The sequence below is a fragment of the Tursiops truncatus genome, chromosome X, assembly GCF_011762595.2.
Source record: "Tursiops truncatus isolate mTurTru1 chromosome X, mTurTru1.mat.Y, whole genome shotgun sequence".
NCBI classification, from domain to species: Eukaryota; Metazoa; Chordata; class Mammalia; order Artiodactyla; family Delphinidae; genus Tursiops; species Tursiops truncatus.
The window spans coordinates 42,191,283-42,213,999 of NC_047055.1; the positions used below are offsets into that span (position 1 = coordinate 42,191,283).

General features: G+C 40.5%; 2 protein-coding genes across 2 annotated transcripts in view; one reads left to right on the forward strand and one right to left on the reverse strand.

Annotated features, from left to right (window-relative positions):
* Positions 1-300: 300 nt before the first annotated feature.
* TMSB15A (thymosin beta 15A) lies at positions 301-1,401 on the reverse strand. Its single transcript, XM_004328447.4, has 2 exons — positions 1,302-1,401; positions 301-338 (listed from the first exon to the last, which is right to left on the reverse strand). Exons 1-2 carry the CDS (start codon positions 1,399-1,401, stop codon positions 301-303), a joined length of 138 nt encoding a protein of 45 aa, XP_004328495.1.
* Positions 1,402-2,291: 890 nt separating this feature from the next.
* The window catches only part of ARMCX5 (armadillo repeat containing X-linked 5), a 58,196-nt gene continuing 37,770 nt past the window's right edge, over positions 2,292-22,717 (forward strand). The window contains 2 exon segments of the mRNA XM_019949373.3: positions 2,292-2,395; positions 2,592-2,923. Coding sequence (XP_019804932.2) covers positions 2,292-2,395; positions 2,592-2,923 — 436 coding nt within the window.

Here is a 22,717-nt window from a genome sequence, read left to right on the forward strand (position 1 = left end):
GACATCCAGTGTAGAAAGTTAAAAGTTGCTTATCCTTTAGGGATGCAAAGACTAGACACACAAATATCATCAATGGTGTGATTATTGACAGCATCAGCCGGCTGGAATTTATGCACCAATGGAAAGTTTAAGAATGAAAGTAAGGGAACTTTGGCTACTCCTGACCTCTTAGCCAGGGATTATGGATGAGAAGACATAGAAAATGGCTAAAATCTCTACAAACACATAGGTTTACAAAAAACATGCCTAAAACCAAGACACTCAGGCAATGTTGAAATTTGTTCTTGGGAGATCCCCATTTTACGATGTTTGAACACACTCTTTCTCCTGCTGGATAGCTGGAAAAAAGACAAACACAAACAATCATTAAAGGATATTTTCCTAAGATTAAGTTCAGTTTCTTCCAAGAGAGTTCTTTGCCACTCTTTGCCAAGTCATTGAAGGCTACCATACCCGCTTTAAATTTAGAATGCCAAGGCACTAACTGCAAATCCTCAGTTGTGTGTGTGTGTGTGTGTGTGTGTGTGTGTGTTAACCACCTGAACATTAGAATCTGCATCAACTGTGTCTTTTTTTCCATTTCAGAGTTAGATTTATGCTGTTGCCATTTTTTCCATCGAATATTCTGAGACTGAGGAGCAAGTGAAGTATTTTCCTCAGATTTATCTATCACTATATAATTAGGAAGTTACACCCTTTCAGACAATTTTGACTAACTTAGAAACTCTCAGATAATAGCAACATGACAAAAAGTGCCCCTTAGTTTTGTGAATATGCTTGGAGTTTCTCCATCAGGCTGTAATTCCCAAAGGCAAAACTGATCCCTTCAGTCTGGGAGGCCCAAGTACACCCAAGATCTAAACTTGTTCTCTGCCTTATCTTGTTGTCAGGTACAGAAAACCAAAACTGCAGAGTTTGTATAGTTCTTTAGGAATAAGATCATGGGCCTAAATTGCTAGATGCAGAAAATTCCAAATAACCATAAAATTGAAAAAATTAAGATTTTTCTAGTGCTAAGTATAATATTCCAAAATTGGTTGTAATGTGATTTTTAGTGATTTTCCAAGAAGAAAATAGTTTTTTATTCCCCCATTACTTCTTGGGTTTATCATGTAAGAACAACTTATATAACCCAAGTAATTAAACAACTATTCAATATTTTTAACCATTGCATTAAATTCAGTGGCTACGTAATTATTGCTTACTTTGTGGCAAAATTTACTAGAATAGTTTATTTACTGAACCTATGAATGTTCACCATTGCTTTTCTTCACTAAAAACTGCCCTGCCCCATGACTTACTTTCCTTCGAGGGCAGAGTACTTCTTCCTTCAGTGTTAGTTTTCTTCAGTTTTGACCTGTCAAACTTCTCCACTTCAGAGAAGTCTGGCTTACCACTCATCTTGACTAAAAGAAAGACTGAAAAAAAATGTTTTAACTTAACTGGAAAAACTATTATCATACTAATTGATCACAATCCAAAATTCTCACATTTAATATCAATATGTATTTTATCTTCTGATTTTCAACAAGAAAACAGCACATATCTTGGGAAAGCCATGGTTTTATCAAAATGCTTTGAATTCCACATCATTACCCCACTTCTGATAGGCAGTAAAAGCCACTGAATCAGGATGCACTAGAAACCAAGATGCTCTAAAACCCGGAGTCAATATGTCTGACTTAAAAATCACAGGGAAAGTCAAATGGAGGTGATAGAAACACAAGAGCAGATAGAGATAGAAGAAAAAATAAGGACTGGGCTTAACCAGGAATGAATTTGTAACAGGAGATAGCACTATTTGAGCACCTTCACTTTGTATTCAATTACTTTGGCGGGGGGGATTTTTCTTGGGGGTTAGGGAGTAGCACACAATAAACGGTAGCATAAGTTGTACTAGTTTCTTTCCATTTCATCTGCCTTTTCAAAGACAGTAGATTAAGGAGCTGCAATAAGGAAAGGAGGGGATTTAATCCCGTCATAACTAATGACACGTCTCATGATGTCTCCTTATGGCACTAGTTTGTAAACGCTGTAAGACGGCACAGCTAATTATGATCAGACTCAGGACTTCAGCAGAATGGGCTAAACCAGACACAGTTGATTTTTATTTCACCATATTTTCTCCTCAAGGGGAGAGGGGAGGAGATGAGGCTAGGAGATGCCCTGTGATCTTTCCGGCTTTGTCCAGAAGAGACAATAGGAGACCCCTGAGCCCGCGAAGCAGAGCTCTCCTGCCCATGCCTGGCCCCACCCTGGCGGGGTAAGACACGTCTAGTGCCCAGACCAGAATGGAGAGGCCCTCAAGCAGCCAGACGTCCCGAATATGCCTCCCTTCCGTTGTGGTCACCCTAAGACCCTCCTTTGACGAGCGATCGGCTGCTAATCTCCAGAGGTGGGGAAACAGGGACTTAAAATAATAACAGGGCTGGGCACATAAGCCACTTTGTTGGCAGCAATTTGCTTAATATTTTAAAATAACTATCATCATTGTCAGGAGCCCAGTCCAACCTAACAGCCACGGGAGGGGAGAGAGCAAAAGGCCAGCCCCAGAAGGCCCATTCTGAGCCCCACACTCCTCATCCCCTCAGCCTCGGACTTGCAGCCACAGCGGACTGGCCGCTCTGGGGGCTCCCCCCTCGGACCTTTCCGGGACAGCCCCAGGGAGGATTTCACATTGCGCGCAGAAGGCAGCGCTGCGAAGACAAAGGCGCGGACTCGCCATCAGGCTCAGATACAAATCGCCCGTCCCAACCCCCGCCCCTCCAATTCCAGCAGGCCCCATACGCCAGCCCCGTGGCCGCCGCGCCCTCCTGTCCCCATAGTCCTCTGGCTCTGGCGGGGCCGCACGTCCTCACCCGAAGACTTGAAGACCAGGGAAAGGCAGACCGCTGCACCGCGACCACTTCTCACACAGGACAAGGTTAACCTTCTCGTGTGGAACCCAGCAGTTATAAGCTGCGTGACAGGCTCCGCCCCCAGACCCCGCTCCAGTCCTCTCGGATTGCCCAAGGGATACTAGATCCACCTCGTCGCCCCTCCCATCTCTTTAGATCTAAAGATGTGGACAGTGAGTCCACTGTCTCCCCTCTACTCAGGACCTCACCCTTGCAACTGGGTGTTGATAGCATCATACCAGATCTGCCTATCCAGACCCCATCCAAGCCCACTGATTCCCCCAGGGACTGGTGGCTGGTCTACTTCCCCTGCTTCTCCCACTACTTTCGTCCTGAAGGTCCACTTGCCTTCTTCCCAAGTATGCTCACTCCTCCACGATAATAGGGGCCTCTACAATAAGCAGACACGTTTTACCCAGTTAGCTTTGAACGTCTGAAACTCGGAGATCCAAGCTGAAGGAGCCGTAATCAGGTACTCCTGGCTTTTTATAGCCATCGGAGCCTACGTAAGCTGTGACAACCAAACAGTGATTTGGAAGTGATGCTCAGTGTTCTCTGTTCTAATCCTCTGCCAGGTCATGGAGGAGGGCTGTTCATGGAGAGGGTGGCCGGTTCTGGGTCATTCAACCCCACAGTTGGGCATTTCTGTGACATTGGTGCGCTCCTATGTAAAAGTCCTATTTTCAAATTTTCAGCCACTGACCATGGTAGCAGTCAGTTTAGGGTAATCAGAGAAACTACTGAGGCTATTCATCCTTTTTTTTTAACTTTTATTGGAGTAGAGTTGCTTTAGAATATTGTGTTAGTTTCTACTGTACAGCAAAGTGAATCAGCTATTTGTATAGCTATACGTATACATATATCCCTTCTTTTTTGGATTTCCTTCCCATTTAGGTCACAACAGAGCATTGAGTAGAGTTCTCTGTGCTATACAATAGTTTCACATTAGTTACCTATTTTATATGTAGCATCAATAGTGTATATATGTCGGGCTTCCCTGGTGGCACAGTGGTTAAGAATCCGCCTGCCAATGCAGGGGCCATGGGTTCTAGCCCTGGTCTGGGAAGATTCCACATGCCACGGTTCAGCTAAGCCCATGCACCGCAACTACTGAGACTGCGCTCTAGAGCCCTCAAGCCACAACCACTGAAGCCCGTGCGCCTAGAGCCAGTGCTCCACAACAAGAGAGGTCACTGCAATGAGAGGCTGTGCACCGCAATGAAGAGAAGGCCCCACTCGCCACAACTAGAGGAAAGCCCATGTGCAGCAACGAAGACCCAACACAGCCAAAAATAAATAAATACTTAAATAAATTTATTTTAAAAATAGTGTATATATGTCAATCCCAATCTCCCAATTCAACCCACCACCCCCTTTCCTCCTTGGTATCCATACGTTTGTTCTCTATGTCTGTGTCTCTATTTCTGCTTTCTAAATAAAATCATCTATACCAATTTTTTCACACTCCACATATATGCATTAATATACGATATTTGTTTTTCTCTTTCTGACTTACTTCACTCTGTACAACAATCTCTAGGTCCATCCACGTCTCTACAAATGACCCAATTTCACTCCTTTTTATGGCTGAGTAATATTCCATTGTATATATGTATCACATCTTCTTTATCCATTCCTCTGTTGATGGACATTTAGGTTGCTTCCATGTCCTGGCTATTGTAAATAGTGCTGCAATGAACATTGGGGTGCACGTACCTTTTTGAATTATGGTTTTCTCTGGGTATATGCCTAGTAGTGGGATTGCTGGGTCATATGGTAGTTCTATTTTTAGATTTTTAAGGAAACTCCATAGTGTTCTCCATAGTGGCTGTATCAATTTACATTCCCACCAACAATGCATGAGGGTTCCCTTTTCTTCATGCCCTCTCCAGCATTTACTGTTTGTAGATTTTTTGATGATGGCCATTCTGACTGGTGTGAGGTGATACCTCATTGTAGTTTTCATTTGCATTTCTCTAATAATTAGTGATGTTGAGCATCTTATCATGTGTTTTTTGGCCAATGGTATGTCTTCTTTGGAGAAATGCCTATTTAGGTCTTCTGCCCATTTTTCGATTGGGTTGTTTCTTTTTTTGATATTGAGCAGCTTGTGTTGTTTGTATATTTGGAGATTAATCCTTTGTCAGTTGCTTCATTTGCAAATATTTTCTCCCAAAATGAGGATTGTCTTTTCATCTTGTTTATGGTTTCCTTTCCTGTGCAAAAGCTTTTAAGTTTAATTAGGTCTCATTTGTTTATTTTTGTTTTTATTCTCATTGCTCCAGGAGGTGGGTCAAAAAAGATCTTGCTGTAATTTATGTCAAAGTGTGTTCTGCCTATGTTTTCCTCTAAGAGTTTCATAGTGCCTAGCCTTACATTTAGGTCTTTATTCCATTTTGAGTTATTTTTGTGTATGGTGTTAGATGGTGTTCTAATCTCATTCATTTACATGTAGCTGTACAGTTTTCCCAGCACCAATTACTGAAGTGACTGTCTTCTCCATTGTATATCCTTGCCTCCTTTGGCATAGATTAGTTGACCATATGTGCATGGGTTTATCTCTGGGCTTTCTATCCTGTTCCATTAATCTATATTTCTGTTTTTGTGCCAGTACCATACTGTCTTGATTACTATAGCTTTGTAGTGTAGTTTGAAGACAGGGAGCCTGATACCTGCAGCTCCGTTTTTCATTCTCAAGATTGCTTTGGCTATTCGGGGTCTTTTGTGTCTCCATACAAATTTTAAGATTTTTTATTCTAGTCCTGTAAAAAATGCCTTTGGTAGTTTGATAGGGATTGCATTGAATCTGTAGAGTGCTTTGGGTATTATAGTCATTTTCACAATATTGATTCTTCCAATCCAAGACCATGGTATATCTTTCCATCTGTTTGTGTCATTTTTGACTTCTTTCATCAGTATCTTGTAGTTTTCTTCAAAAAGGTCTTTTGCCTCCTTAGGTAGGTTTATTCCTAGATATTTTATTCTTTTTTTGCAATGTTAAATGGGATTGTTTCCTTAATTTCTCTTTCTGATTTTTGTTGTTAGTGTATAGGAATGCAAGAGATATCTGTGTATTAATTTTGTATCCTGTGATATAACTAAATTCATTGATTAGCACTAATAGTTTCCTGGTGGCATGTTTAGGATTTTCGATGTATAGTATCATGTCATCTGCAAACAGTGACTGTTTTCCTTCTTCTTTGCCAATTTGGATTACTTTTGTTTTTTTTCTTCTCTGATTGCTGTGGCTAGGACTTCCAGGACTATGTTGAATAATAGCAGTGGGAGTGGGCACCCTTGTCTTATTCCTGATTTTAGAGGAAATGCTTTCAGTTTTTCACCATTGAGAATAAAGTTTGCTGTGGGTTTGCTATATATGACCTTTATTATGTTGGTGTAGGGTCCCTCTGTGCCCACTTTCTGGAGAGTTTTTATCATAAATGCATGTTGAATTTTGTTGAAAACTTTTTCTGCATTTATATAGATGATCATATGGTTTTTATTCTTCATTTGTTAATGTGGTATATCACATTGATTGATTTGCATATATTGAAGAATCCTTGTATCCCTGGGATAAATCCCACTTGATTATGGTGTATGATCCTTTTAATGTGTTGTTGGATTCTGTTTGCTAGTATTTTGTTGAGGATTTTTGCATCTGTGTTCATCAGTGATATTGGCCTGTTTTCTTTTTTTGTGATATCTTTTTCTGGTTTAGTATCAGAGTGATGGTGGCCTCATAGAATGAGTTTGGGAGTGTTCCTCCCTCTGCAAATTTTTGGAAAAATTTGAGAAGAATAGGTGTTAGCTCTTTTCTAAATGTTTGACAGAATTCACCTCTGAAGCCATCTGGTCTTGGAATTTTGTTAGTTGGAAGATGTTTAATCACAGTTTCAATTTCAGTACTTGTGATTGGTCTGTTCATATTTTCTATTTCTTCCTGGTTCATTCTTGTGAGATTGTACCTTTCTAAGAATTTGTCCATTTCTTCCAAGTTGCCCATTTTATTGGCATATAGTTGCTTGTAGTAGTCTCTTACGATCCTTTGTATTCCTGTGTTGTCTCTTGTAACTTCTCCTTTTTCATTTCTAATTTTATTTATTTGAGTACAGTCCCTTTTTTTCTTGATAAGTCTGACTAAAGGTTCAACAATTTTGTTTATCTTCTCAAAGAACCAGCTTTTAGTTTTACTGATCTTTGCTATTGTTTTATTTGTTTCTATTTCATTTATTTCTGCTCTGATCTTTATGATTTCTTTGCTTCTACTAACTTTAGGTTTTGTTTGCTCTTCTTTCTCTAGTTGCTTTAGGTATAATGTTAGGTTGTTTATTTGAGATTTTTTCTAGTTTCTTGAGGTAGGATTATATTAGTATAAACTTCCCTCTTAGAACTGCTTTTGCTGCATTCCATAGGTTTTGGGTCTTGTGTTTTCATTGTCATTTGTTTCTAGGTAATTTTTGATTTCCTCTTTGATTTCTTCAGTGATCTCTTGGTTATTTAGTAGCATATTGTTTGGCCGTCATGTGTTTGTGTTTTTACAGTTTTTCTTCCTGTAATTGATTTCTAATCTCATAGAACTGTGGTCAGAAAAGATGCTTAATATGATTTCAATTTTCTTAAATTTACTGAGGCTTGATTTGTGACCCAAGATGTGATCTGTCCTGGAGAATGTTCCATGTGCACTTGAGAAGAAAGTGTATTCTGCTGCTTTGGGATGGAATGTCCTGTAAATATCAATTAAGTCTATCTGGTCTAATGTTTCATTTAAGGCTTGTATTTCCTTATTAAATTTCTGTCTGGATGATCTATCCCTAGTTGTAAGTGGAGTGTTAACATCCCCCCAATTACTGTGTTACTGTCAATTTCCCCTTTTATGGCTGTTAGCATTTGGCTGGTGCATTGAGGTTCTCCTATGTTGGGTGCATATATATTTACAATTGTTATATCTTCTTCTTGGATTGATCCCTTGATCCTTATGTAGTGTCCTTCCTTGTCTCTTGTAACAGTCATTATTCTAAAGTCTATTTTGTCTAATATGAGTATTGGTACTCCAGCTTCCTTTTGATTTCCATTTGTATGGAATATGTTTTTCCATCCCCTCACTTTCAGTCTGTATGTGTGCCTAGATCTGAAGTCGGTCTCTTGTAGAAAACGTATATATATATATGCCTTGTTTTCGTATCCATTTAGCCATTCTGTGTCTTTTGGTTGGAGCATTTAATCCATTTATATTTAAGGTAATTATCGATATGTATGTTCCTATTTCCATTTTCTTAATTGTTTTAGGTTTGTTTTTGTAGGTCTTTTTCTTCTCTTGTGCTTCCTGCCTAGAGAAGTTCTTTTAGCATTTGTTGCAAAGCTGGTCTGGTGGTGCTGAATTCTCTTTGTTTTTTTGTGTCGGTAACGCTTTTGATTTCTCTGTCAAATCTGAATGAGATCCTTGATGGGTAGAGTAATCTTGGTTGTAGTTTTTTTTCTCTTTCATCACTTTAAATATATCCTGCTACTCCCTTCTGCCTTGCAGAGTCTCTGCTGAAAGATCAGCTGATAACCTTATGGGGATTCCCTTGTATACTCTTTGTTGTTTTTCCCTTGCTTCTTTTAACGAGTTTCTTTGTATTTAATTTTTGTTAGTTTGATTAGTATGTGTCTTGGTGTGTTTCTCCTTGGGTTTGTCCTGTATGGGACTTTCTGTGCTTCCTGGACTTTATTGACTATTCCTTTACCATATTAGGGAAGTTTTTTATTATAATTTCTTCAGATATTTTCTCAGACCCTTTCTCTTTCTCTTCTTCTTCTGGAACCCCTATAATTCTAATGTTGGTGCATTAATGTTGTCCCAGAGGTCTCTGAGACTGTGCTAATTTCTTTCCATTTTTTTTAATCTGCTCTGCCACAGTTATTTCCACCATTCTATCTTCTAGCTCACTTATCTGTTCTTCTGCCTCAGTTATTCTGCTATTTATTCCTTCTAGTGTATTTTTAATTTCAGTTATTGTGTTGTTCATCACTGTTCTTTCTTTAGTTCTTCTAGGTCCTTGTTAAACGTTTCTTGTATTCTCTCCATTCTATTTGCCTATCTCCTCTTCATTTATTTGCTCTTGCAGGTTTTTACCTTGCTACTTTCTGCAGCATATTTCTATGTCTTCTGATTTTGTCTGATTTACTGTGTTGTGGTCTCCTCTCTGCAGGCTGCAAGGTCATAGTTCCTCTTACTTCTGATGTGTGCCCCCAGTGGGCAAGGCTGGTCCAGTGGCTTGTGTAGGCTTTCTGGTGGGAGGGACTGGTGCCTGCATTCTGATGGGTGGTGCTGGATCTTGTCCTTCTGATGGGAAGGACCATGGCAGGTGGTGTGTTTTGGGGTGTCTGTGGGCTTAGTATGACTTTAGGCCACCTGTCTGCTAATGGCTGGGTTTGGGTTCCTGTCTTGCTTGTTTATTGGTGTGGGGCATTCAGCACTGGAGCCTGCAGGCTGTTGGGTGGAGCCAGGTGTTAGAGTTGAGATGGAAACCTCCAGGAGAGCTCTAACCATTTAATATTCCCTGGGGCCTGGAATTCTCTGGCGTTCCAGCCTCCTGGACTTGGTGCTCCTACCCGAGAGTCTCAGGCCCACCCCCTGACCTGGGAACCAAGACCCTGCAAGCCACATGGCTCAGCAAAAAAAAAGGGGAAGAAAAGAAATGTTGGGAAGAAAACAAATGAAAACAAACAGACAAACAAAACCCAAGACAAATAGCAAAGACAAAAACAAGCAAACAGCAACAACAACAATTAAAAGCAAACAAACAAATAAATGAACAGAAAAACAAATGGTAAAAGCAAAACCAACCAAACAAAACACACACACACACACACACAAAGAAACAAAAAAAAATAGAGAAAACAAAAAACAAGAGACCAACCAGACAAACAAAAGAACCCCCAAACAAAATCAAACAATTAAAAACAAAACTAACAAAAGGGACCCAGCTCTGAGTGCAGCTGAGGGGAGTTGTGTCTCCTCAGGCAGCGCCGGGTTGTGGCTGCTGACGGGCGCTCGGTCTCCTCAGGACTCGCTGGGGTCGGCTTCAGGACAACGTGGGGCTGCGTCCACGCTGACGGGAGCTGGGTTTCCTGAGGACGCGGGTGACGCCGGAGAAAAGGAGTTGCCGGGCTGCCACCTGCTAAAGAAAAGAATGTGTCACCCATACCTTCTGCTGGAATTTCTCCCCAGGCAGAGCCGTGTGGATGAAAAGCTCTTGGTGCTCCAGCCAGGAGGCAGGGCTCTGCCTCTGAGGTAGGAAAGCCAACTTCAGGACACTGGTCAACAAGAGACCTCCCAGCTCCACATAATATCAAATGGCGAAAATCTCCCAGAGACCTCCATCTTAACACCAGCACCCAGCTACACTCAACGACCAGCAAGCCACAGTGCTGGAAAACCTATGCCAAACAACTAGCAAAAGAGGAACACAACCCCACCCATTAGCAGAGAGGCTGCCTAAAATCATAATAAGGCCACAGACACCCCAAAACACACCACCAGACGTGAACCTGCCCACTAGAGAGACAAGATCCAGCCTCATCCACCACAACACAGGCACTAGTCCCCTCCACCAGGAAGCCTACACAACCCACTGAACCAACCTTAGCCACTGGAGACAGACATCAAAAACAGGAGGAACTACGAACCTGCAGCCTGCAAAAAGGAGACCCCAAACACAGTAAGATAAGCAAAATGGGAAGACAGAAAAACACACAGCAGATAAAGGAGCAAGATAAAAATGCACCAGACCTAACAAAAGAAGAGGAAATAGGCAGTCTACCGGAAAAAGAATTCAGAATAATGATAGTAAGTTTGATCCGAAATCTTGGAGATAGAATGGACAATAGAATGGACAAAATGCAGGAATCAGTTAACAAGGACCTAGAAGAACTAAAGATCAAACAAGCAACGATGAACAACACAATAAATGAAATTAAAAGTACTCTAGATGGGATCAATAGCAGAATAACTGAGGCAGAAGAACGGATAAGTGACCTGGAAGATAAAATAGTGGAAATAACTACTGCAGAGCAGAATAAAGAAAAAAGAATGAAAAGAACTGAGGACAGTCTCAGAGACCTCTGGGACAACATTAAATGCACCAACATTCGAATTATAGGGGTTCCGGAAGAAGAAGAGAAAAAGAAAGGGACTGAGAAAATATTTGAAGAGATTATAGTTGAAAACTTCCCTAATATGGGAAAGGAAATAGTTAATCAAGTCCAGGAAGCACAGAGAGTCCCATACAGGATAAATACAAGGAGAAATACGCCAAGACACATATTAATCAAACTGTCAAAAATTAAATACAAAGAAAGCATATTAAAAGCAGCAAGGGAAAAACAACAAATAACACACAAGGGAATCCCCATAAGGTTAACAGCTGATCTCTCAGCAGAAACCCTGCAAGCCAGAAGGGAGTGGCAGGACATACTGAAGGAGATGAAGGAGAAAAACCTGCAACCAAGACTACTCTACCCAGCAAGGATCTCATTCAGATTTGATGGAGAAATTAAAACCTTTACAGACAAGCAAAAGCTGAGAGAGTTCAGCACCACCAAACCAGCTTTACAACAAATGCTAAAGGAACTTCTCTAGGCAAGAAACACAAGAGAAGGAAAAGACCTATAATAACGAACCCAAAACAATTAAGAAAATGGGAATAGGAACATACATATCGATAATTACCTTAAATGTAAATGGACTAAATGCTCCCACCAAAAGACACAGATTAGCTGAATGGATACAAAAACAAGACCCTTATATATGCTGTCTACAAGAGACCCACTTCAGACCTAGAGACACATACAGACTGAAAGTAAGGGGATGGAAAAAGATATTCCATGCAAATGGAAACCAAAAGAAAGCTGGAGTAGCAATTCTCATATCAGACAAAATAGACTTTAAAATAAGGACTATTAAAAGAGACAAAGAAGGACACTACATAATGATCAAGAGATCGATCCAAGAAGAAGATAAAACAATTGTACATATTTATGCACCCAACATAGGAGCACCTCAATACATAAGGCAAATACTAACAGCCATAAAAGGGGAAATCGACAGTAACACATTCATATTAGGGGACTTAAACACCCCACTTTAACCCATGGACAGATCATCCAAAATGAAAATAAATAAGGAAACACAAGCTTTAAATGATACATTAAACAAGATGGACTTAATTGATATTTATAGGACACTCCATCCAAAAACAGCAGAATACACATTTTTCTCAAGTGCTCATGGAACATTCTCCAGGATAGATCATATCTTAGGTCACAAATCGAGCCTTGGTAAATTTAAGAAAATTGAAATTGTATCAAGTATCTTTTCTGACCACAACGCCATGAGACTAGATATCAACTACAGGAAAAGATCTGTAAAAAATACAAACACATGGAGGCTAAACAATACACTACTTAATAATGAAGTGATCACTGAAGAAATCAAAGAGGAAATCAAAAAATACCTAGAAACAAATGACAATGGAGACACAACGACCCAAAACCTGTGGGATGCAGCAAAAGCAGTTCTAAGGGGGAAGTTTATAGCAATACAAGCCCACCTTAAGAAGCAGGAAACATCTCGAATAAACAACCTAACCTTGCACCTCAAGCAATTAGAGAAAGAAGAACAAAAAAACCCCAAAGCTAGCAGAAGGAAAGAAATCATAAAAATCAGATCAGAAATAAATGAAAAAGAAATGAAGGAAACAATAGCAAAGATCAATAAAACTAAAAGCTGGTTCTTTGAGAAGATAAACAAAATAGATAAACCACTAGCCAGACTCATCAAGAAAAAAAGGGAGAAGACTCAAATCAATAGAATTAGAAATGAAAAAGGAGAGGTAACAACTGACACTGCAGAAATAAAAGAGATCATGAGAGATTACCACAAGCAACTCTATGCCAATAAAATGGACAATCTGGAAGAAATGGACAAATTCTTAGAAATGCACAACCTGCCAAGACTGAATCAGGAAGAAATAGAAAATATGAACAGACCAATCACAAGCACTGAAATTGAAACTGTGATTAAAAATCTTCCAACAAAGAAAAACCCAGAACCAGATGGCTTCACAGGCGAATTCTATCAAATATTTAGAGAAGAGCTAACACCTATCCTTCTCAAACTCTTCCAAAATATAGCAGAGGGAGGAACACTCCCAAACTCCTTCTACGAGGCCACCATCACCTTGATACCAAAACCAGACAAGGATGTCACAAAGAAAGAAAACTACAGGCCAATATCACTGATGAACATAGATGCAAAAATCCTCAACAAAATACTAGCAAACAGAATCCAACAGCACATTAAAAGGATCATACACCATGATCAAGTGGGGTTTATTCCAGGAATGCAAGGATTCTTCAATATACGCAAATCTATCAATGTGATAAACCATATTAACAAATTGAAGGAGAAAAACCATATGATCATCTCAATAGATGCAGAGAAAGCTTTTGACAAAATTCAACACCCATTTATGATAAAAACCCTGCAGAAAGTAGGCATAGAGGGAACTTTAATCAACATAATAAAGGCCATATATGACAAGCCCACAGCCAACATCATCCTCAATGGTGAAAAACTGAAAGCATTTCCACTAAGATCAGGAACAAGACAAGGTTGCCCACTCTCACCATTCTTATTCAACATAGTTTTGGAAGTTTTAGCCACAGCAATCAGAGAAGAAAAGGAATCCAAATCGGAAAAGAAGAAGTAAAGCTGTCACTGTTTGCAGATGACATGATCCTATACATAGAGAACCCTAAAGATGCTACCAGAAAACTACTAGAGCTAATCAATGAATTTGGTAAAGTGGCAGGATACAAAATTAATGCACAGAAATCTCTTGCATTCCTATACACTAATGATGAAAAATCTGAAAGTGAAATCAAGAAAACACTCCCATTTACCACTGCAACAAAAAGAATAAAATATCTGGGAATAAACCTACCTAAGGAGACAAAAGACCTGTATGCAGAAAATTATAAGACACTGAAGAAAGAAATTAAAGATGATACAAATAGATGGAGAGATATACCATGTTCTTGGATTGGAAGAATCAACATTGTGAAAATGACTCTACTACCCAAAGCAATCTATAGATTCAATGCAATCCCTATCAAACTACCACTGGCATTTTTCACAGAACTAGAACAAAAAGTTTTGCAATTTGTATGGAAACACAAAAGACCCCGAATAGCCAAAGCAATCTTGAGAATGAAAGAAGGAACTGGAGGAATCAGGCTCCCTGACTTCAGACTATACTACAAAGCTACAGTTATCAAGGCGGTATGGTACTGGCACAAAAACAGAAAGATAGATCAATGGAACAGGATAGAAAGCCCAGAGATAAACCCATGCACATATGGACACCTTATCTTTGATAAAGGTGGCAGTAATGTACAGTGGAGAAAGGACAGCCTCTTCAATAAGTGGTGCTGGGAAAACTGGACAGGTACATGTAAAAGTATGAGATTAGAACACTCTCTAACACCATACACAAAAATAAGCTCAAAATGGATTAAAGACCTAAATGTAAGGCCAGAAACTCTCAAACTCTTAGAGGAAAACATAGGCAGAACACTCTATGACACAAATCACAGCAAGATCCTTTCTGACCCACCTCCTAGAGTAATGGAAATAAAAACAAAAATATACAAATGGGACCTAATGAAACTTCAAAGCTTTTGCACAGCAAAGGAAACCATAAACAAGACCAAAAGACAACCCTCAGAATGGGAGAAAATATTTGTAAATGAAGCAACCGACAAAGGATTAATCTCCAAAATTTACAAGCAGCTCATGCAGCTCAATAACAAGAAAACAAACAACCCAATCCAAAAATGGGCAGAAGATCTAAATAGACATTTCTCCAAAGAAGATATACAGACTGCCAACAAACACATGAAAGAATGCTCAACATCATTCATCATTAGAGAAATGTAAATCAAAACTACAATGAGATATCATCTCACACCAGTCAGAATGGCCATCATCAAAAAATCTAAAAACAATAAATGCTGGAGAGGGTGTGGAGAAAAGGGAACACTCTTGCACTGCTGGTGGGAATGTGAATTGGTACAGCCACTATGGAGAACAGTATGGAGGTTCCTTAAAAAACTACAAATAGAACTACCATATGACCCAGCAATCCCACTACTGGGCATATACCCTGAGAAAACCAAAATCCAAAAAGAGTCATGTACCAAAATGTTCATTGCAGCTCTATTTACAATAGCCCGGAGATGGAAACAACCTAAGTGCCCATCATTGGATGAATGGATAAAGAAGATGTGGCACATATATACAATGGAATATTACTCAGCCATAAAAAGAAACGAAATTGAGCTATTTGTAATGAGGTGGATAGACCTAGAGTCTGTCATACAGAGTGAAGTAAGTCAGAAAGAAAAAGACAAATACCGTATGCTAACACATATATATGGAATTTAAGGAAAAAAATGTCATGAAGCACCTAGGGGTAAAGCAGGAATAAAGACGCAGACCTCCTAGAGAACGGACTTGAGGTTATGGGGAGGGGGAAGGGTGAGCTGTGACAGGGCGAGAGAGAGTCATGGGCATATACACACTAACAAACGTAGTAAGGTAGATAGCTAGTGGGAAGCAGCCGCATGGCACAGGGATAGTGGCTCGTGCTTTGTGACAGCCTGGAGGAGTGGGATAGGGAGGGTGGGAGGGAGGGAGACGCAAGAGGGAAGACATATGGGAACATATGTTTATGTATGACTGATTCACTTTGTTATAAAGCAGAAACTAACACACCATTGTAAAGCAATTATACCCCAATAAAGATGTTTAAAAAAATAAAAATAAATAAAAAAAAACTAACAAAAAATAAAAAACAAAACAAAAGCAGAATCCAAACTGAAGGAAAAAGCAAAGAAGACAAAACAAACACACAAAATGATAAAAATGATAAGAACAAATAGAACAAAAGAAAAAAATGATTAAAAAAACAGAGCAAAGAAAAGCAAAAGAAAATAAAGGAAAAAAACAGGACAACAAAAAAGTAATGTAGAAATAGAAATATGAAAAATAAAAAATGTATAAAAATTTAAAAAAACAAATAATAAAAAAACAACAGAACAAAACATAAAAAAATAGTAATACTTATATTTTCCTGGGGTCTCAGCTGTCAGTGTTCTTGCCCCCACCCATGAGTCACAGTCAACCTCCACCTCCCCAGAAGGCCCTCCAGAGCTCTAGGTAGGTCTCTGGTTCTTCTGTGGTCACTGTGGGGGCAGCTCAGACTCTGACCTGGCCCAACTCCTGCATGTACTAGTCCTCAAAGTCCAGAGCTGCTAGAGCTCAACTGGTTTCCTTTGTGGGAACACTCATTGCCCATCCAGATATTCCATAGGTGCAGGGTTTACCAAGCTGATCACAGGGATTTAATCTGTGGCTTGTGCAACTGTACAGGCAGCTCTTTTTCCTCTTTCTTAGTTACCTCACCCCTTGGGCTCATCTGTGGATTTAGCCCCACCTCTGTGTATGGGACACCCAAAGGAGTCTGCTCCTGAAGCTGCCCTGGAGCACTTGGGTCTGCCCTGGTGAGGTCAGGGTGTGGAGGTGGCATGACTGTCTGGGTCACGGGGACCCCAGTGGCAACATGTGTGTGGGAAAGCTGGTGGCCACAGGCACAAGAGATCTGGCCCTAGTGGCAGCCTTTCCTAGTGCCTGGTGGCTAACACAAGAAGGTCAACCTTGGTGGGGGCTTTTCTTAGTACCTGGCAGGGCAGAGATCCCCCACGTGGACAGAAAGACTGCAATGATAGCTCCACTCCCTGCATGTCATTCAACAGTGGCACCTTGCTTCTATGGCAGTCTGGGTTTCCTCCACAAGCATTCCCAGTTGTGGATTTCCTCCCTCTCGTCCCCTCAGGCTGTCTCCTTGCAGCCAACAGCAGTCCTCTCCCTGGGTTTTCTCTCCAATCCCAAGGTTCCAGCTCTCAGCCCCCATGTGCAGTGGTGGAGACACATCCCAATTTGGGGTGCACAGGGCTATGGCACAGACCATCTGTGTAGGTGTCACTCTGTCCAGTCTGCCACAGACTGGCCGTTTCACCCCCCTCTGACAGCCTCAGATGCTCCCCTTCTGTCCCAACTGATTTCCCCGTTGGTGAGGGGGCTTCCCCAGATGCGGGAACCTCTCCTCTGCTTCAGCACCCACCCGGAGTGCAGATCCTGTCCCACTTCCTCTCCTCTTCTTTCTCCCTTCTTTCTTTTGTCCTACCCAGTTGTGCATGGATCTTTCTTGTCCTTTCCAGTGTCCAAGGTCTTCTGCTAGTGTTCAGCTGGTGTTCTGTGAGAACTTTTCCATCTGTAGATGTATTCTTGATGCATTTGTGGACAGAGATGAATTCCATGTCCTCCTGCTCCTCCACCATCTTGGTAGCTCCCTCCGAGGGTATTCATCTTGATTATCTCCAATCCTAATCACTTTGCTTGACCCACAGTAGATGCTTAGATTAATACCTCTCTGTAGATTGAAGTAATAAATCCAGGATAGAGCAGAATTTTTGGACAGCAGCACCACTCAGTGTCTATGTTGGGACACAAAAAGGAGAATCCAGTAGTTACTTGAAAGAACTAAATATTCAAGGTCATTTTCTGGATATTCACCCAGAACCTTAGAGCATGAAGGTAAAATGGAGATAGGGCTATGTCTTTAGCTTGCACCCCATATTTTCCATAAGGTTCATGTATGGTGGTAGAGATCTATATAGACTAGCAATCGCTCTCTTCACGAGCATTTCTCAGGCCTTCTCCAGCTCTCTCCATTTTCTTTTCTATGCTCCTGTAGCACGATGTGCTAACTTGAGAGTTTTGTATGTTTGTTGGAGGAACTGTTAATACAGAAAGTACACTCATTCAACAAATAACATTCATTGAGCACCTACAATGTCCCAGGCATTAAATATAACAAACACCGGTGTTTCCACCACTCAGATTTGGATGCTGTTATAACATTACAGAAAAATTAAGGTTTCCTTGACCTTCATCCCATTTCCATTCTCCTCCCACTTCCCTAGGGGTACTCCTACCCTGAATGTGATATATAGTTTCTAGCCTATTTTTCTTTCACTACAGATTTATGTGATCTATTTCCAGGAGCAACATGCAACATCCTGTGGACCAGTGCTCCAGGTGTAAGACTGAATTTCCACATCTCTTGGGGTTGACAGGAAGCCTCAGACACTCACCTCCCCACCCTAGCCAAAACTTCAAAGTCTATCTTGAATCTATCTGCCTCAAATCCATCAGACCTCATCTCATCATAATGTCTACCCCATTTGTGCCAGTCACCACAAGATCCTCCAAATCCCCACAATACCCTTTAACTGCCACATTCTAACTTCCACAAGGCTGTCACCACATTCTCTCTTCAGTTCACTTCTCACACCCCTTCCCTACTCCTAAAACGCAATGCAACCTTAATAATTCCTCCATATCCTCACCCTCTTCTCTTAATGTGCCCTTCATTTTCTTGCCCTAACAGAAACCAGGCTCTTCCCAGAGGACTCTGTGTCCCTGGAAGCCCACTCAAGAGAAGTAGATGATTTTTCTCTCCCATCACCATTGTACCACAGAGCCTGAAGCTCTGGTAAATGTCTTCCTTGCTTCTCACTGCTGCCTTTAGAGCATTCCTCTCCCACATCCCTGAAAACCTCCAGCTTTTGACAGCTTATGTCACCAACTAGCCTTCATTGTCATCATCTACCAAACTCCTTTTGAGTTTTCTTCTGCCAGGAATGGGGGAGGGGGAGAAGGAACACAATCTAAGAAATGATACATGTGCTCTTCTAAGCACTGCTGTCTCATTTCTTGGAAGAAACGGGTACGTGTGAGCAGATTTGCTTGGCACCATCCTCTGCTGTTCACAAGGATATGGAATGTGCAAGGGAAACGTGGGGCTGATATCAGTATGGCCCGGGCCAGGCTGCATCACCCAATCTTACTGTTGTGCTGTGTTCTCACATCCTGCCACTTTCTCCTTGCAATGTTAATGAAAAAAGCTTTTGATCATGAAGGTATTGTTATAAACAAATGTGATGACAGTTACTCTTAGGAGCCATGGATTGAAGTCAGGGGGGTCAGCTCTGGACTAAACCACCCTCCTCCAACTTGCACAATGTATTGTTACTCAGGGATATATTCATTACTGTTTAAGTGTTCAATGTTAAAGGTTGTGTTTAATTTCTAAAGATTAAAAAAACAAACAAAAGAATTGGTGCTAAACTTTCACCCCTGAGCATGTTCAGTGAAACTGGTCATGCAAGCATTAACAGTGCCATGCTCTTCAAGCCTGTTTTTTTTTTCTTATACAAATGTTGCCCTATTTGTATTCCTCAGTGTACAGTATTTTTTTATTCCATTGAGGGTAGGGTAGTATACCTGCCATTTAACAAAATGAAGAAAAAAATTGAAAAAAAAGCAGGAAATAAACTAGTGCACAAGAGTCGGGCTAGTTAAGCCCAGCACCACACTGAAGTGGACTCAGTGGTTTTTGGAGTGAAGAAAATGTACTCCCTGCATATTCTCTCATGCTCCCATATAAGTCCAGCAACGAAGATACTCGAGTTCCTCTTGCCTTGTCATGGGGACTCAGGAGTTGACCAAGGAAAACTATTTGGCCCCATGAAGAATGGCACTGTCAGTGCCTATCCTGAATGGAGCCTAGTCAGGAAGCAGTCTGAAAGTATACAGTTGTGGTCACCTCATGAAGATGTGTGGCAGGTGGCTCTCAGGAAAAATGCTAAGTCTGGATCATCCACGTGGCAGCTTTGCATGGGGAGATGGTGGCTCTGAACTGGAACTGAGCTGCCTCCCATGCACTTGTGGCCAGTACATGTGGTGTGAATGGTACGTTTAAAGGGAAGGAAATGTTTTCTGCTTTCCTTCTTCCTTGGGACGCTCAAGCTGAACAGTAGGTAACCACTGTTTTAAAGGAACAAGCTCCACTTGGCTGGATGGATCAGAGTTCATTTCATCCCTAGCCTTGTGTGCCTTTTGGTCTGGAAAGGTGGCTTTTCTCATAATATCCACAGCTAGGACATTCTTTATAATTATGAATTGTTTTACACTAACTAAAAGAGAATGTCTTCGATCATTAGAGTTTGTCAGTGTTAGATTGTTTCCCCTGTGACATTCTTAAACTTTTTCACTTCAAAATATTAAAGCAACTCATGTTAGAGATCTTTTCAACATGAAAGGGTTCATAGTTGAGACATTACATATATTTTATTGTTTATAAAAAACAATAAAAGTTTTATTGTTATACAAAAGTCCTGGGCATTAATTTTAATATTCACACAAGATTTTTTCCATTATATGTTAACACCTACAATTTCACTAATTGTTGAGTTTATTTTCTATTGAGACCCTGGAGCCTAGGGGGCTATGAGTTTTTACTTATTTTCACTCTTATTTCCCTGAAGCAAGAGACTTTGTATGGCCTTCAGTGCAAAGACTTCAGAACAATTCTTTGTGTTACACATGGCTCCCTCTTGTCTATATAACTTCTGAGTGTAAATCATTGAACTCGTTAATGAAGTATGGTAAAGAATAAATCATAGGGCTTCCCTGGTGGCGCAGTGGTTGAGAGTCCACCTGTCAATGCACGGGACATGGGTTCGTGCCCCGGTCCGGGAAGATCCCACATGCTGCGGAGCGGCTGGGCCCGTGAGCCATGGCCGCTGAGCCTGCACGTCCGGAGCCTGTGCTCCACAACGGGAGAGGCCACAACAGTGAGAGGCCCGCATACCACCAAAAAAAAAAAAAAAAAAAAAAAAAGAATAAATCATAATGGGTAAAAAAAAAAAAAAGGTGACTCAAGGAGGCAGGCAGAAACTCTCTGGTAGATGGAAGTCTATGGGACCTGGAGTCAGAGGACTCTTAAGGGGGAGTATGATTTCCAAACAGAGTGGTGGATTCGATTCATTGTAAGCCATTTCCTTTGAAGTTGGCTTCCTATAACTAATGAAGGTTTAGGGAACTGAACATCCACTTATCTTCATTGCTGTCAGTGCTCCTGGTTCTTCTCTGCTCCTGTGGACAAGTGACGGATGTGTGAGCACTTTCCTTCTTACCAACATTTGTGTCATTTCAGTGTATAAAGGGGCTATGTATCAAACCCTGGAAGCAAATGGTCCTAAAGCCGGACAAGCTCACACCCCTGGAGTGTCCAATCAGTTATCTCTGAGCCCTGTCTGCTCACCTAGGAGCTCCTACTCTTTACTCAGTCATGTTGGACTCCCCAACCCCTCCCTCCCACTCAGCCCCCATAAGTCCTACCCAATGTGCCAGGCCTAGCTCCTCTTTAAGGAGTCTCTGACAACTCCAGTGAGGCTTCCTTTCTCTTTATATATTAATGTAGTTTTACAGAGTTCACCATAACTAGACCTAGACTTTGTTCAATGATTATCTTGATGTTTCACAGCTGGTAGGCCACAGGAGTGTTAAGAATGACTGCACAGATGCTTATTCATTCTGGTGACGATGAAGAACTCTCTGAGAGAGAGATTCTGTAGTGCAGTGGTCAAGAGTCCTGACTCTACAATCATGCCTACTGAGTTCAAATCCAAGATGTAGCCCTTACTAAGTCAACAATCCTATTGATGATGAGGATGAAAATGGTGGAAATGAAATCCTGTCCCCTTGATCAAGAGGCATGGGTGTGTGTTATATTCTGTAAGATCACTGTCTTCTTAGATCTGTTATATTCAGGCTATATAAATTCAAATTGTAATTATGATAGGTCACATTCTTTTGAGTGTTTACAAGAGCCTACTATTGTTCAAAACTTTAGATGGATTGTGTCTCATTCAATCCTCACAAAAACAATACTGTAGAGGAGGTACACTTGTTTTCCCCATTTACACAAGTGTAAACTGAGGCCCACAGAGGTTAGGTAATTTGCCCAAAGCACTGAGCACCATTCCTCTCTTCTCAGCTGAAGAAGTTTTAAAATAAAGTGATGCCAGATAGTTTATTTTTTGAAGTCTCAAAGGGCAGTGTACTTTTTTGTTATTGTTGTTTGCTTTATTATTTTTTTCTTCCAAATTTTACACAAAAAGAAATCGAGTTTCTGAGTTAAAGTAAATGACTCAAAGACACCCAACTAGTGATTGGCAGTACTGGAATTCAAACCCAGGCAGTCTGTTAAGAATTTTTTGAGCAGAGATGTATCAATACGTTTTTAGAGAGTGATACAATTAACATCACCAGGCAAAGTTGTTAGACCTTAAAATTGATCAAGGGTTCATTATACAACTTATGATTGTTGTTATCGTTCACGTTTTGTTCCGTTAGGTTTTTGTTCCAACGCTGTGTATATTATAAATGCAAGTTTATTACTGTAAAATTTTCAAAAGTGATGCATCGTGAAATTCTGAGTGAATAAGAATTTTTCAGTGAATTTTATGCAGATACTTTCTCTGATTGTCCAAGCGACATATATACTAATGTATCAGAAGATGATAGGTCTTCAGAATATACTTCTGATTCAGACAATGTGAATATTAGATCAACAAAAAGACAAAAAAACCTTAGTGATTGATTCTGATGTGGAAAGTAAAAGTGAAACTCACAGTGTGGAGAATGCTCCTTTGCTTCTACAGAAGAGTGGACTCAAGACAAGATTTCACGTAAATTAGAAGACTTTACAGGTGTGTCAGGTGTAACTATTGAATGTAATAACCTGCAAAGTGTTAGTGAAATAACAGAATTAATTTTTGGTAACAACTTTTTTGAGCTGGGCACT

Excerpts from the sequence above, each read along its gene's own strand:
- TMSB15A (XM_004328447.4), bottom strand. The coding sequence starts at position 1,401 with ATGAGTGGTAAGCCAGACTTCTCTGAAGTGGAGAAGTTTGACAGGTCA. Across the intron at positions 339-1,301 it reads TACTCTGCCCTCGAAGGAAA|CTATCCAGCAGGAGAAAGAG; the intron begins GTAAGTCATGGG and ends TCTTTTTTCCAG.